Source organism: Squalius cephalus, assembly GCF_949319135.1.
Source record: "Squalius cephalus genome assembly, chromosome: 15".
Taxonomy (NCBI): domain Eukaryota; kingdom Metazoa; phylum Chordata; class Actinopteri; order Cypriniformes; family Leuciscidae; genus Squalius; species Squalius cephalus.
The window spans coordinates 26,131,194-26,145,025 of record NC_137136.1 but is presented as its reverse complement, the minus strand read 5'-3'; the positions used below and the strand labels follow the sequence as shown (position 1 = coordinate 26,145,025).

Genomic DNA, 13,832 nt, shown 5'->3' with positions numbered 1-13,832 from the left:
AATTGACCTTAAGACCTCTGTTTAAACTAGGCCTAGGCTATATATTAATGTCTCTCTATTTCAGTGTCGTTCATGTGTTTCAGTTCAGTTCAATTCTTTGCTTTTTTTTTTTACCAGCATTGGCTGGTAAATTGTGGACTGCTGTACATCTTACAAACTGAGCAGCTCATTATCCCATCGTTTATTTCTAGCCAAGGGTAAAAATTTAGTTTGAAATTTATCCTTTGACTGCTTCACCTCTGTGAGATTTTTTTGTGGATCTTCGGTTTGGCTGCTTGTCGGCCTTTCGTTGTCGGACATTTTTTTCTTTGGATCGTGATCTGCATCATCCGAACTTGTCTTTCGTTTCAGCCAGCGGTCCATATTTAAACTACGCTAACCGAACAATTCATTGTCTGTGGCCGTGTTTGTGCGCGTGGGAAATATGCTGCGCATAAAGCTAGGTTTATACTCGACGCGTCCGCACGAGCGCGAAGGAGCGCGTGGTGACTTTTTTTGTAACAGCGCGCGCGGCCCTGCATCCGAAGATGAACGACTTCGAGCCGAATCTGGCCGAGCACGATCTTTTCACCCCACTGGCACCCAGTTTGCACGTCTAAATTAGTTGCTTACATTTAAAAAATGAGCATACAATAGCATAAAAAGTATTTTTAATGAACATAAAGGTCCATGTTTAATAAAAATGTTCACTGAAACTTAATAAAATGTTTAGTGAAATTAGAAAATATGTAAGAGATCGTTAATTTAGTCATGTTGTATTATACATTAATACATGACCGCATCCAGCTAGCCAGGCCGATAGACTGCTGTCTGATGGAGACAGGCGCACGCAGCTTGGGGCGCTAACAGAATCCCATAGCTGACTAGATTTGAGCTCGCTGATTGGCTACAGTTTATGTCAAACATTTATATCTTAAATCAGCAATTGGCTAAGCTGCTCCACAGACCCGCCTCTTTGGGGGCGATTTCTCTAGCGCCCCAGAGCTGATGAGACGTGCACGCAGGTGGAGGAGATGTGTTGAAAAAGCAGACATTTTTCCTTTCTATCATATTTTTCACATATACTGGGTGCATTTAATATCTCAAACACACAAATACTGACAATTTGTATGTATGATTTATTTATATATTTACTTATTTATTTGTGGTCTGGCTCATGGGGGGGGGGGGGGGCGGCACCCTAGCGCCCTCTATTGGCAGGCTGCGGGAAAACCTCGGGATAAACAAAGACACTAAAATTAGCGTAGATGCCATTCTTCTTATGATGTAACGAGTACATCAGGATTTATGGGAAGTGTTCCCGGTTCCAGCTGACCTAATCTATGCAGCCTAACACTGAATTATAGAAGTCTATAATGTATTGGTTTATTGTTTATTGCTCTCCCGTGGCGTCTGTCACTACCATGAACTGCGCTCTCCATGATGACAAGGAAGTATCAGCAAAAGATTAATTGATTTCTAGCCCTTGCATTAGCTTTACTACTAGATATATTTATGGAGATGAAAAATAATAAGGCTGTTGTTACACTGTAAGCTGATCAGTTGGTTCGTTGCTGCCGCGCTCTATCACTCGCACACCATAAAGAGCAAGATGGTTTTTAATGTTTCAATTTCATGATTAAAATGACATAATTTGGAAGCGGATAATTTCTTCACAAACAGCTCATTATGACTCAAAATGTTAGAATGCTGCACCTACACTCGATAGTGTGAATAAGATCAGCGCAACGCAGACCACTGCACTGACAGTGTGAAACATGTGATCTGTCTATAGCCAGGGCTCAGCGGAAGACGGAGAATGCCGGTCCAGCGCTGATTGAGGAATTCAATTTGAAAATAAAAGACAGTTTGACATCTTTTTTCTCGCATCTGTGAATTTATTTTTTAATCATTTACTCTGAGATGAAGCAAATATATTTGTGCGGGAATTTCTCGCACTATAAAAGCTAACCTTGCGGGAATGGTTTAAATCATGCGCAATCCCCGCATTCCCGCACCGAAATTCAAGCCCTGTGTAATGTCTCTCTCTCAGCCACCTCTCTTTTCTTCAAATCTCCCTCTTGCTCAGCTCAGTCTCCTCTCCCATTGTGAGTGGACACGCCCCCTACTGCTGATTGGCTACAAGTGTGTTGTGGTGCTCGGTACAATGCACTTTCAACAGCGTTTTTCAAAAAACGCTTACTGCACCTTTTAAGTGATTCTTTTCTTGTTTGGGTAATTGATATGGCGCTTAACCAAACATGCAATCAAATGAATGCCAGAACTAGTGTTATGATACAACACCTTCTCACTCTCAAGGTGTCAAATATTGCAGCTTGGCAGGAGCCCTGTACAACACCCTGTTAATTCCAAAAGAACCTGCTGGTGTTGTTAAACTGACTGACACACAGCAGGGCTTCTTCCATCACTTTATTTAATTAAATAGCAAAACATTCCGCTGCTTTTATGTTTTCCAGCATATGTATTTCCATAACCTTTCTCATAAAACTGCATACACAGTCACTGTTGCTTTTTTTTTTTGGGTGGGGTTAGATTGTTAGGTTATTGGTTTTTCCACAAGCGCATTTTCTTTTTTTTGTAAATACAATAGAAATTGGGCCATTTTTGTGGTATTGGTTATTTAGGAGTGTCTGAGCTTACAATTAACCTTCATTGCAAAACTTGATATTTGCAACACTTAATCATCAAACGTAATCCTTACTCATTGCTCTTCTGAATTTATTTGACAGGAGGAGAATGAAGGCCAAGGCCCCCCCTCCACCTCGACCTCCCCAGCCTGCCCCCCGCAGGATCTTCCGAAATGCCGTTCCTGACGGAGGAGGATCTTCAGGGGGAGACAGCAAGGAAAACATGCTTCAACCCTCTGTGGATCTCCATATCAGTCTGCCTTCAGGGTACCAGACCACTGTCAATGTGGATGGCAGGTGAATATGTTCATTGCACTGACCTTAGCCTAAAAATTTAATCAAAACATTTTATTTTTAGTATTAGTTGGTAGCTTGATGGTGGTACGGTTGACTAAATAGAGTTGGGACAGGAAGTGTACACTGACATTGTACACAGTGACCTTTAAAAACAGAGTGCAGATAATGGAAAGGAACAACACATTGTGATATGGGTTTTTACACTGTATTTTTAACTTGATTTTTAATATGTATTTTAATGCACATTTATAAACATGATACAAGAACCAAAGATGTCCATCTGCCACTTTGGGTGAAACATTTTCTCAATAAATGGACAAAAATCAAAAATACAAAAATGTTATAATTATCACTGCTCTCCTATATTTCATTAGTTCACACTTGCATATAATTAAATGGAGTAAAGGATATGCGTATTTGGCGTTCTGTCCAGTGGGAGGGCTCCGAGCTTGGATTTTGGCCCTAACCAGAGTACTCCCGCCATCCCAGGTTGGGATAGGAATAGTTAGAAGAGAGCAGATAGGGTGGTGGAGGGATGCTGGAAAACTCTTATAGAAAAGATGTAAGTCTGCTGACTGTATCCTCCTGATGCTAAATGAGTTGATTATCTGAATGAGCTCTTCCTGTGTTAATTAGGATAACTATCTGAACCTGCTCCTCCCAAACTTTGTTAATATCATTTAATTACTTGGTGAAACAAAGCTCTGGAATTTAAAGATAATAAAGTCCTAAATATTTTAAATGATCCAAGAAAAGTCTTAATTGTCATATTAAGAGGTTTTAAATACCAGGAATCGGGATCTGGCTTAATGTGAATAATAAACTTCACAAGGTGATGATTTAATTGTGAGCGCTGCATGTTTCTAAGTAGGGCTGGGTATCGAGTTCGATACTTTTTAGGCACCGACGGAATTGCCTCGATACCATCGGGTATCAAAAAAATGTCTTGTCATTCGGTACCAAATTTCGATACCTGAGGGTTTAATCTGGTCAACGTCAGTGAAACAATAAGCATGCAGCATATATGATGTGCCCAAATCAAGTGCTGGCTGTGGCGAGGCATCACCGCGATGCAATGAATTGCGCATCGCACGTGCTGTGTAGTAAAGGGAACCGCGCGTCTGGGCCATTCATTGACCCAGAACATCCAGGATTCATATTTAAATAATCCCTTTGCAGGTTTAATATTCTCACTTTGACAACATTTCATTTGAGAGAAACTATCATCACATCACAGAAGAAGGTCTAGACGGCAACCCGTCAAAATAAAAGAATGAAAACCCGTCAAAATAAATATGAATCCAAACGAATATAATTTTTTTAAGAATGTATTTTTTGTTAAACTGTTAATAAATTGCTGTTAAATTGAACACGTTTCATGATTTGAAATTAATTACACATGCTTTTTGATTAATACAATTTAATTTAACCACCCGGGGGGGTGGACGGAATCCAGAAGAATTTTAACGGGAAAAACGGAATTAACTCACATTAAACTAGGCATCTTGTAAAGTGTGCTTATCCTTAAGGTTAGTTGCATTAACAGTTTAGCTTTCTTGTTTTTTTCCCCTCTTCACATTAATGTTAAGCCTCTGCTATAACATTATCTGTTCATAAAATTGGTATTGAAAAAAGTATCGTTCAGTTAACCGGTATCGAAGTCATGGTATCGGTATCGATATCAATTTTTTTTTAACAGTACCCAGCCCAATTTCTAAGTAAAAACGTTGCATTATTGCTCATTCTACTTATCAGGCTTATCCATTCAGAGCAGTTCACAATCAATGCATACTGTACGTGACATTTATGTAATACGATTGCTTATGATATACTGTTGATGAATTATGACAGCAAAGTGCAGCTGGGTTGTATACAGGGGTTACCAGGTTAACCACTATATTTCTGTTGTTCTATAAGTGCAACCTACTGTAAGAGAGTGAAACAGCATTTTCATTCAGCCAGTGGATTGAAAAGAAGCTAATGTATGCTAATGTAATGTCTAAAAATCTAAACAATTAGGGTAATCATATTTTAAAATAATATAAATAAATAAATACAATCATTTATAATTTATGCCATTCTGTTGTGCTGTTAGCCTCCCGTGTTAACATCCCCTAATTTAAAAAGATTTTTACTGTTGTCTTGTACTAGTCAAGAGTTTTTCGTTTTAGTTTTGTTGCTCTTGGCTGTACTTTCACAAAGCTACCTGTGCTTTGAGTGTAAATCCCTCACTCTTGTCTTTGACTGTATCATTATGGACATTTTACCCTTGACTTGATTTAATTAAAGGGGGGGTGAAACACTCAGTTTCAGTCAATCTCATGTTAATCTTGAGTACCTATAGAGTAGTATTGCATCCTTCATATCTCCAAAAAGTCTTTAGTTTTATTATATTTATAAAAGAAAGATAGGCTGTACCGAGTCTTTCCGGAAAAAAACGAGCGGCTGGAGGCATGCCTTGTGGGCTGAGCGAAAGAATCACGAATGTTGTTTACTTGCTGTGCTTATGCGATAGCTAACAACACACAGACATTTGAAGCAGTTTTATTCACCGCCTGCGGGTCCAACGCACGACCGTGAACCTTTATCGTTGGGACTGCTCCATCCTTAAGCATTAGAAGATCTGCAAATCCGGCGTCGAACTGGGCAGCGCAGCCGATGACTTCCCTAAAGCCGAGCACAGCGCTTTGATGGCCGTACTGCTTTCGCTCTCTCGCTCTGGTCTACGGGTGCGCGCGCGCCCTTCCGGGAGAAGTGCCCTTAGGACCCATATAAGGAAATTCTGCCCCATCTGACGTCACACATGCCCATACTCGAAAAAAAACTTTCCGAAACCTGTGACAAACCGGAAGGAGTATTTTTGGCACAGAAATACTCTATCAAACGTACAACTTAATTTTTGAAACTTTGTCCATGTTTAGCATGGGAATCCAACTCTTTAACAGTGTAAAAAACTCAGTATGCATAAAATAGCATTTCACCCCCCCTTTAAACATATTGAGAGTATGGCTTGCATTTGATAGCACATTGATTCTTTAAAGACAAAACAATAGACCAGTAAAAAAGGAGGATTTTATTATTTTTTTTACAGGGTGTGTTCACAAAAGACAGTGGTTTCCGCAACTCTGTAAATAATGTCTTGGGTTTTTGTGGCTAACTCTACTGCTGTGAAGATTCTGCTGGTGAACATTAGGATCTTCTTTCAAAAACATAGAAAATCTTACTGACCCCAAATGTTTAAACGTTAGTGAGCATTGAGAGAATATGAAAGGACCAAAATATCATAGAGACTTGAAAGTGGCTTCTTTTGTCATGTCTATTTATTACTTGTTCAGTTGCTGCTGAATTTCAACCATTGTGAATTTTTTTTTAAATAAATATAATAAAAAAAAGTAATAAAGATAATGAAAGGAGGATGGGTGCATCATTGTTTACTAAGTGGTAAAACATTTCCATGTTGATGAGTAAGTGTCATAAGAATAGACATTTATAGTCAGATGAATCATTCAGCTAATCTGAGCAACATAATGATTATATTCCAACATATTGAACTTTGTGTACAAATTTGGACTTGCACACACGTAAAGTAAAGGTAGTTTAATGCTTTAAAGTCAGTTTTCAGCAATGCAGGGTTGAGAGGTGGCGCCCCGACATATCTCGCGAGAATCACAACTTGCTTTACGGAACGACGTCATATACATCAACAACACATGAAGCAGCCTCTATGGAAGACACTAGCACGCATTTCAGACGTGAATCATGGCAGAGTCGACAAAGAAAGCGCAGTCAGAAGAGTGCAGAGACGGCCCTGCGTGGGGGGGTCTGGGGGGGGGGGTTGTGCACCTGAGTCCTGCTGTCAGACTCTCTAAAATGGAGAGTGACTCACAGGGTCGCAAGACGACGTAAAGCACATGCATCTGATGAGTTTTATGCAATGCAGTCCAGCAGTGCTGTTGCAACCAGCAACACTACACCTACGTACCCTCCTGAACACTGTACTAAATACAGATAAATCTACGCTATCTCATACCAAGGCCGTGGTAGCTTGTACCAAGGGAGGGCGTGGTGAGCTGGAACCTGCTTATGTCACGTAGTACCGCAAACATCCAATAGGAAAATTCAACTGCAGAAGCCACCGTTCAACCTGAAGAGGGCAGCACTCAGACGTTTTTACACCATATATTGTAGAATTAAAACACTTTATACCCAAATGTCAAAAAAGTTACTTGAATCAATGAACAGCACCAATAAAGCCCCATTCTTACAGATCATTAACTAAAAAAGGTTGGTTTAGGGTTTATTTACCCTTTAAGCAATAAAATTAGTGGTATCAATACCATTGGCTTCTTTATCCTAAATCAGACTAAAAACTATTTTTTAGGATAGCTAATGTGGTTATGGGTTTTAGAGCACAGAAATGTTATGTTGTGCAACATAGATACAATATTTTTTTAAAATCTTTACGCAGCTCTCAAATTAAAGCCACACATCAAATCACATCAAATAACATCAAATGTCATTTGGTTCTCATTTGTCTTGTGACCAAACGTTACATATTTGATTTGAGAAAAACTCTACAAGTTGCCTGAATTGTGTTTTGAGAGTGAATAATGATCTTTTGGTATACATTTAGAAGACATGGAATATAGCAGAATATAATGCTTTTATTTATTTATTTCCCTCCTTTTTTACAGCTCGTCAATATGAATGTCGCTGTAAGAAATAGAAATAGACATGAACATTTTGTACTAGTTTAAGGGCCAGATTTACTAAACAGGGCAGATTAGCTTGAGAGCGGATGAGCGTGGAAAGGTCGGCGCGTGATCTACTGACAAGGCACAAATTAAAGAACACAGATGCAGCCGGATCATTTCCATAATGACCAGCACAAACTACTGTACAAGAGCAGTGCAAATTAGCATCTGGTTTAAGACATGCTTTTTTTGGGGCAGTAAATAATGGTGCAAATACCAGTAGCAAATTGACTAGCGCAAACCGTAGTAAATCACCTTGCATGATTCATCTAAATACTCTCCTCCCATAAATTGAAATCTGAAAAGGAAACTCCTACAAATGTAAAATAAACTGTAAAATAACTGTTTTCAATGATTGAATTATTTCTTGAATTAAGTATCTTGATTTATGTATTTCCTTATGAGACTAAATAGTAGTAATGACATGGAATTTAAACCAACAATTTTGTTGCAAAAATATCTGTCCGTGTTTGAAAACTTTTCCAATGCCTGAAAACTTTTCCCAAAACCTTTAACAATGCCTTGATAGCAATTTTTGGTAGATGCGGGTTGGATTTCTGACAATTGCTTAGTGAAGCCAAACATTTAAGACAAGCATTCATGTAGCAATTTGCTGCTTTACGTAACACTTGTAATTCAAGCTGACTCTCTCTCCCTCTCTCTCTCCATCATCCTATCACAGGCCTGTCTGCATCACATGATGTAATTACAAGTCTTAACCATCAAGTAACTCTATCTTTCTCTGTCCTTATGTCTCCTCTTGTCTCTTCAGAAAAGCTCTAATGGATTTGTTGGTGGATCTATGCAGTCAGTACCATCTGAATCCAGCATATCACACTCTGGAGCTGCTGTCACCCGATGCTCAGCACGTCAATTTCAAGCCCAACGCCCTGCTGGGCGCTCTGGACGTCTCCTGCGCCCTGATCAAAGAACGAGTGCTGGAGGACAGGGTGATCCGGAAACCTCCACCCAAAGTGCCAGAGGTGAGTATCTGAAACATTGTGTTATGGAGGTTTCTGTCCTCAAGCCGCATGGTGATAATGTCTGAACTTTTGAAGATCTTTAAATTATAGACAGGCAGCAGCAGCTGTGATAACATTTTTCCTAAACTGGAATGCACTACTACTGACAAGACATCACTCCTGTAGACAAACTTTGTAAAATAATTTGGTTTGCAGGTCAGTGGTGGGCACATGTCACACTACACTCTACTTCTCATTCAATTGCATCAGCCATATTGAATGGTCTCATTGTATAAGCAAGTGTTGTCTTCATTGCAGTACTTTTTAGGGTCAATAAGACCCCAAGTGCTCAACAGCACGGAACTACAGTGTCACATGAAATGCTTAGCCTAAAACTGTATTAAACATTTTAAAATTCTTGTATAGTTATTATGCATGCGGTTTTTATGATCTCCTTTTAAATTAGCAAATACTTCGAATATTTGCACCACAAGACTATTTAAGTGAACAAAACAAAACTGAAAATATGATTACAAATACTGAAAAGATTTAAATATAAATTATTTAAAAAAAAATGTCCATGCTGATTATCTGCTACTCATATTCACACATTGTGTTTGTCTTTTAAACAGCTATTTTACTGTAAAAATTGTGTTGTTGTTAAATGGTGACATCTTGTTCTGACTAAATGCATCAGGAGGGTCGTGTGATCATAAAAAGGGTTCGGGCAAAGGTACAGTGAGTCTTTCACAGAATCTGCTCTGAGTGTGCATTCTCTCTCTCTTTCTCGAGTGTCCATTTCTCCTCCCCCTAATGTGTGAATATTTGATGAGAGTCTTACCTTTAGTTACCATGCATTATTTCTTTCTCAGCCCGGCTGACTGGGCTCTCTCTTGCTCTCTCTCCCTCATGTCTGACCTCTGGGCAGAGTTAGAGGCTCTGACCTCTGATTCTGCTAGATCAACAGTACAAACAGTGGACACAATACATAAGTATAGATGCTATAGAAATGAAATGGTAACACTGTTTCTTTTTAGTGTTTGTAAGGATAACAAACAGACCACATGGCCAGCTCAGAAATATTTGACTATAGTAGAGATGGGTCCGGATGGTTTACCCTTTTGTTAAAGTAAGTTGACAAAGTGAGCAGGATGTTATAACTGTTAAACTGGCTCATCACACTAAACCCCTTTCTCAGTCAAAGCTTAACTGCTATATTGCAAAGTTAAAACAACTTTAAACCTTTAACATTATCATTAAAATCACATTTACATTAATTCAATTTATTATATATATATATATATATATATATATATATATATATATATATATATATATTTTTTTTTTTTTTTTACACCAAAAAATTTTTGGGTCTGTTCACATTTGGTAGGTTTGGTTAGCTTAAAAAGAACTCTGGTGTGGTTCATTTGAAAAAAGTGTGAATGCTTCCATCTGAACCTTGGTCCGCTTCCAAACAAACTCTGGTGTCATTCGACTAAAATATGAATGCAACACAGCCCATAGAAACATAAACAGATCAACAACAAGGCGTGTGCGACCCTAAAAAGTACAGAGAATGCTTAAGCATTCCTGGTTCTTCTCGACGTATGAGATACAGTATGTTGCCCATTACAGTTTGTTACTGGCATCGGAACCGCCATATCCTTGCAGCAGATTTTCATTTTGCGTGTAACAAAGGAATTCCTGGTGCTGGAAAAAATAACAGTAAATGTACACACATACAACGAGCGCATATAGCCCAGCACACAGCGTTGTTTTGGAAACATCATAAAAGCAGTTGTTTTTTTATGTTTTGTATCTTTAGGTTTTAGTTTGAACATTAAGTGAACCAGAACTAAACGTTTCATTTTCTTTTTTGATCTGGACCAAAAGTACCAAGAGAACTGAACTAAAAGTTTGAACACACCCTTAAAATACTGTAGCAGGACCATAATTGTCTAATATTTTTTTTCTTACATTTTTTTCAATTTCGTTTTTATTACATTTATCTCACCTAAATATTTGCTCACTCATTGTATTTGTGTTTTTACAATGGGGTAACTTTGTTGCTCAAGAGTTTACATACAGTAACACAAAGTAAAAATAAAAATGAAATAAAGAGAAACATTTTTTGAGTAGGTCTAACACTAGTATTCAGTACAGAAATACTACAGAAACTGAATAAAGTAACCAAATGTAAAATAACAGTGGATAGTCTTTTAGTCCTATGTAAATTAAATACATATGCTATTAATACAATTAAAGCTATCTTTTGTTTTTGACCATTTAAGCGCTATAATCTGTGAAATAGAACTCCATTTTGTTACTCGTGAGCGGCTTTTTGTATGTGTGCAGAGAAAACAATCTCCCAGAGAGCACGTGAGTACTGAATAGTTAAAATCGATTCAATGTTTAAATTGGTAAGACTTAAAAAGACGATGCAACTCTGGCCTGATTGTGCAAGTGACAATCGGTCAATTGTCCTGATTGAGTCTTGCCATTTGCAACGCACTTGACACTTGCCTTGTGCTGATGCAATGTGAATGATGTTTAGCACATTTTGAGAGAGAGAGAGAGAGAGAGAGAGAGAGAGAAGACACAGCACCTCTGAATCACTCATGTGGTTTGTGAAATTACGCCTCGCAGAAAGTTTTAAAATGACTGATTTGATCTTATAATCTAGATTAATTTACTCATACAACCTACATGCTGAAGTGAATAAATGTTTGTGGGTGGTTCCCGCATTATAAGAGTGAGACCTGCAGGAATGATTACAATTATGCATAATACCTGCAATCCCGCACCACAATTTGAGTCATGTTTAGAAAATATTAAAATCATTGATGTGCATAGTTACATTTACATTACATTTACATTTAAATTTACTTGTTATATTTTAATTTTGGGAGAACAATGAGACAAATTTAGGTTCTTAAATTTAGCTTGTCGATACATTTTCATCAGACAATAACTGACAGGCCCCCAATTGAAGACCTGTGATTTAAGCTATTTGTTGCCAAGGCAAACAGTTAAGTACAGTATACAGTTTACTGTTCAGTTATACACTACTATCTAACTGGAGAAGTGTTCCAGAGAGTCATGATATTCACCGTATTTATTTATCTGTCGGTTGCAATTTAAAAACATATAGTCTTTATAATGTTATAGTGCAAACCACCTACTTTACTCTTGTCTAAATACTGCACGCGTTGTCTCACATACATATGTCTGAGGACTTGTGACAAAGTTAAAGTAAGTAACATTTTTTGGTCAAGTGGAATTACACTAACTAAAATGTGAAGCAAAACAGAATAAGAGTTGCCTACTGTTTCGTGACACCTCAGTCTGGTGTGTTCTTGTTTGTCTGCATGGTAATTAACAGGAAATGGCACAAGTTAAGTGTCTACTGTGCTAACCTTGATTAACAGTTAGTTTTTTCTATTGTCTAGGATGAAATTTAGCTGCCTCTGTGATAAAGTTGTTTGGATGTTTATGGGCTATATTAGTATTTGCATATTGCACAATTGTGATTTGTTGGTGTTCGATTGAACCTATAATTCAGATCTCTGAAAAAGATTTTTTCTAAGCATTGAGGTTGGTTTGACACTTCCTCTACAAGGCACTGCAAACAAGTGCATATACAGTCTAATTTAGCCCACTGCCTCATGTGAAACTTCAGAGATCTGTGCTGCATCTTATCTTATCTTGATCATGCAAATGATAATAGCCACAGGAGTAAGTTTGCTACACCTACATGTACAGGAAGAGAGTTTTTGAATGTTATGTACCATGCTGGTTTCAAATTTTCAGTTTCCTTCCATTAAAACAATTTTCTAGATTAAATACAACATAGCTGCTGTCGACGTGCACTGTTATGTTGTGGCTGCCTTTTTTATTTTTTGCGATTCCAGCTTAATTGCTGTGGTAATTGACAGCATAAATCTAAAGTTGTATTTTACTTCTTTAATATTCCCTTTTAAGGCAAATAATTGCATTTTTCTTTTTTATAATATAAGCTATTTAAATGGATAGTTCACCCAAAAAGAAAATTCTTTCACTATTTATTAGCCCTCGTGTCATTCCAAACTCTTCTGCATTACTTTCTCCTGTGGAAAATAAAATAAGATATTTTGAAGAATTATGGTATCCAAACAGTTTTGCTTGACCATTAACTGCCATTGTTTGGTCAAACAACGAACAAACAAAAAATGTTGCAATCAAAATATACAGAAAAAAGAAAGTGATACCGGTTTGGTGTGACATGAGGGTGAGTAAATGATGACAGATTTTTCTTTTTCTTTGCTGAACTATCCCTTTAATACATAATTACTCTCTAAACGAACCTCACTCATTATTCACATGTATGTTTCTCTTTCTCTTAACACATAGAAAACGGTGCGTTTGGTAGTGAACTATCACCACAGTCAGAAGGCCGTGGTTCGAGTAAATCCATTGGTCCCCCTGCATTCCCTGGTGCCTGTGATCTGTCAGAAGTGCGAGTTTGACCCTGCCCATGTCTTGCTGTTCAGAGACAATGTCAGCCACCAACAACTGGATTTGGACAAGTCCCTGAGTGAGCTGGGTATCAGGGAACTCTATGTCCTGGATCAGATGCTAGGTATGGGATAAAAAAGTCAGGACACCACATATGGTCACATGGCCCTGTTTACACTTGGTATTGGTCGATGGGGTCACAATTAGTCAAAGGAAAATCATTCCTGTTTACACCTGGTGTTTTAATCTGTCTTTTGTCAACTTTCGACCACTTCGGTCCTGATTTCTTCGAGGGGAGGGGTCTATAGATGGGTAAATGTATGGCCTTTTTCAGATCTTTCGATTTAATGGACGAACAAAGCTCAAAAGCACAAAGTTTAAATCCCGACTGGCTAGCGCGTTTCCCGTAATGTTTACACATTAGATCAGCAGGTGGAAAGTAGGTGGTATTTTGTAGCTGTTCGACCACATGAGCATCTACGAAAGCCACCCGGTCGAATGCGCTTTCGACTACCTCTGGAAGTGGTCGAAAGTGGACAAGCTCAAAATGTTTCACACCCCATTTAAACCTGTATTTCGTGTCGTCCACTTGTGATTGGATTGACAAAAACACTTCTTAATACCAGATGTAAACAGGGCAAAAAAGTTCAAAATAACAGCATTTATTTGAAAGAGACATTTTTTGTGACAATGTAAAA

At 38.1% G+C, this 13,832-nt stretch overlaps 1 protein-coding gene across 4 annotated transcripts in view; it reads left to right on the top strand.

Annotated features, from left to right (window-relative positions):
• The window catches only part of cobl (cordon-bleu WH2 repeat protein), a 100,043-nt gene that overhangs the window by 32,876 nt on the left and 53,335 nt on the right, over positions 1-13,832 (top strand). For all 4 annotated transcript variants that reach the window (XM_079895051.1, XM_079895050.1, XM_079895053.1 and 1 more), the window contains 3 exons: positions 2,730-2,924; positions 8,451-8,661; positions 13,030-13,258. In XM_079895051.1, coding sequence (XP_079751177.1) covers positions 2,730-2,924; positions 8,451-8,661; positions 13,030-13,258 — 635 coding nt within the window. The remainder of the gene's footprint in view (positions 1-2,729; positions 2,925-8,450; positions 8,662-13,029; positions 13,259-13,832) is intronic.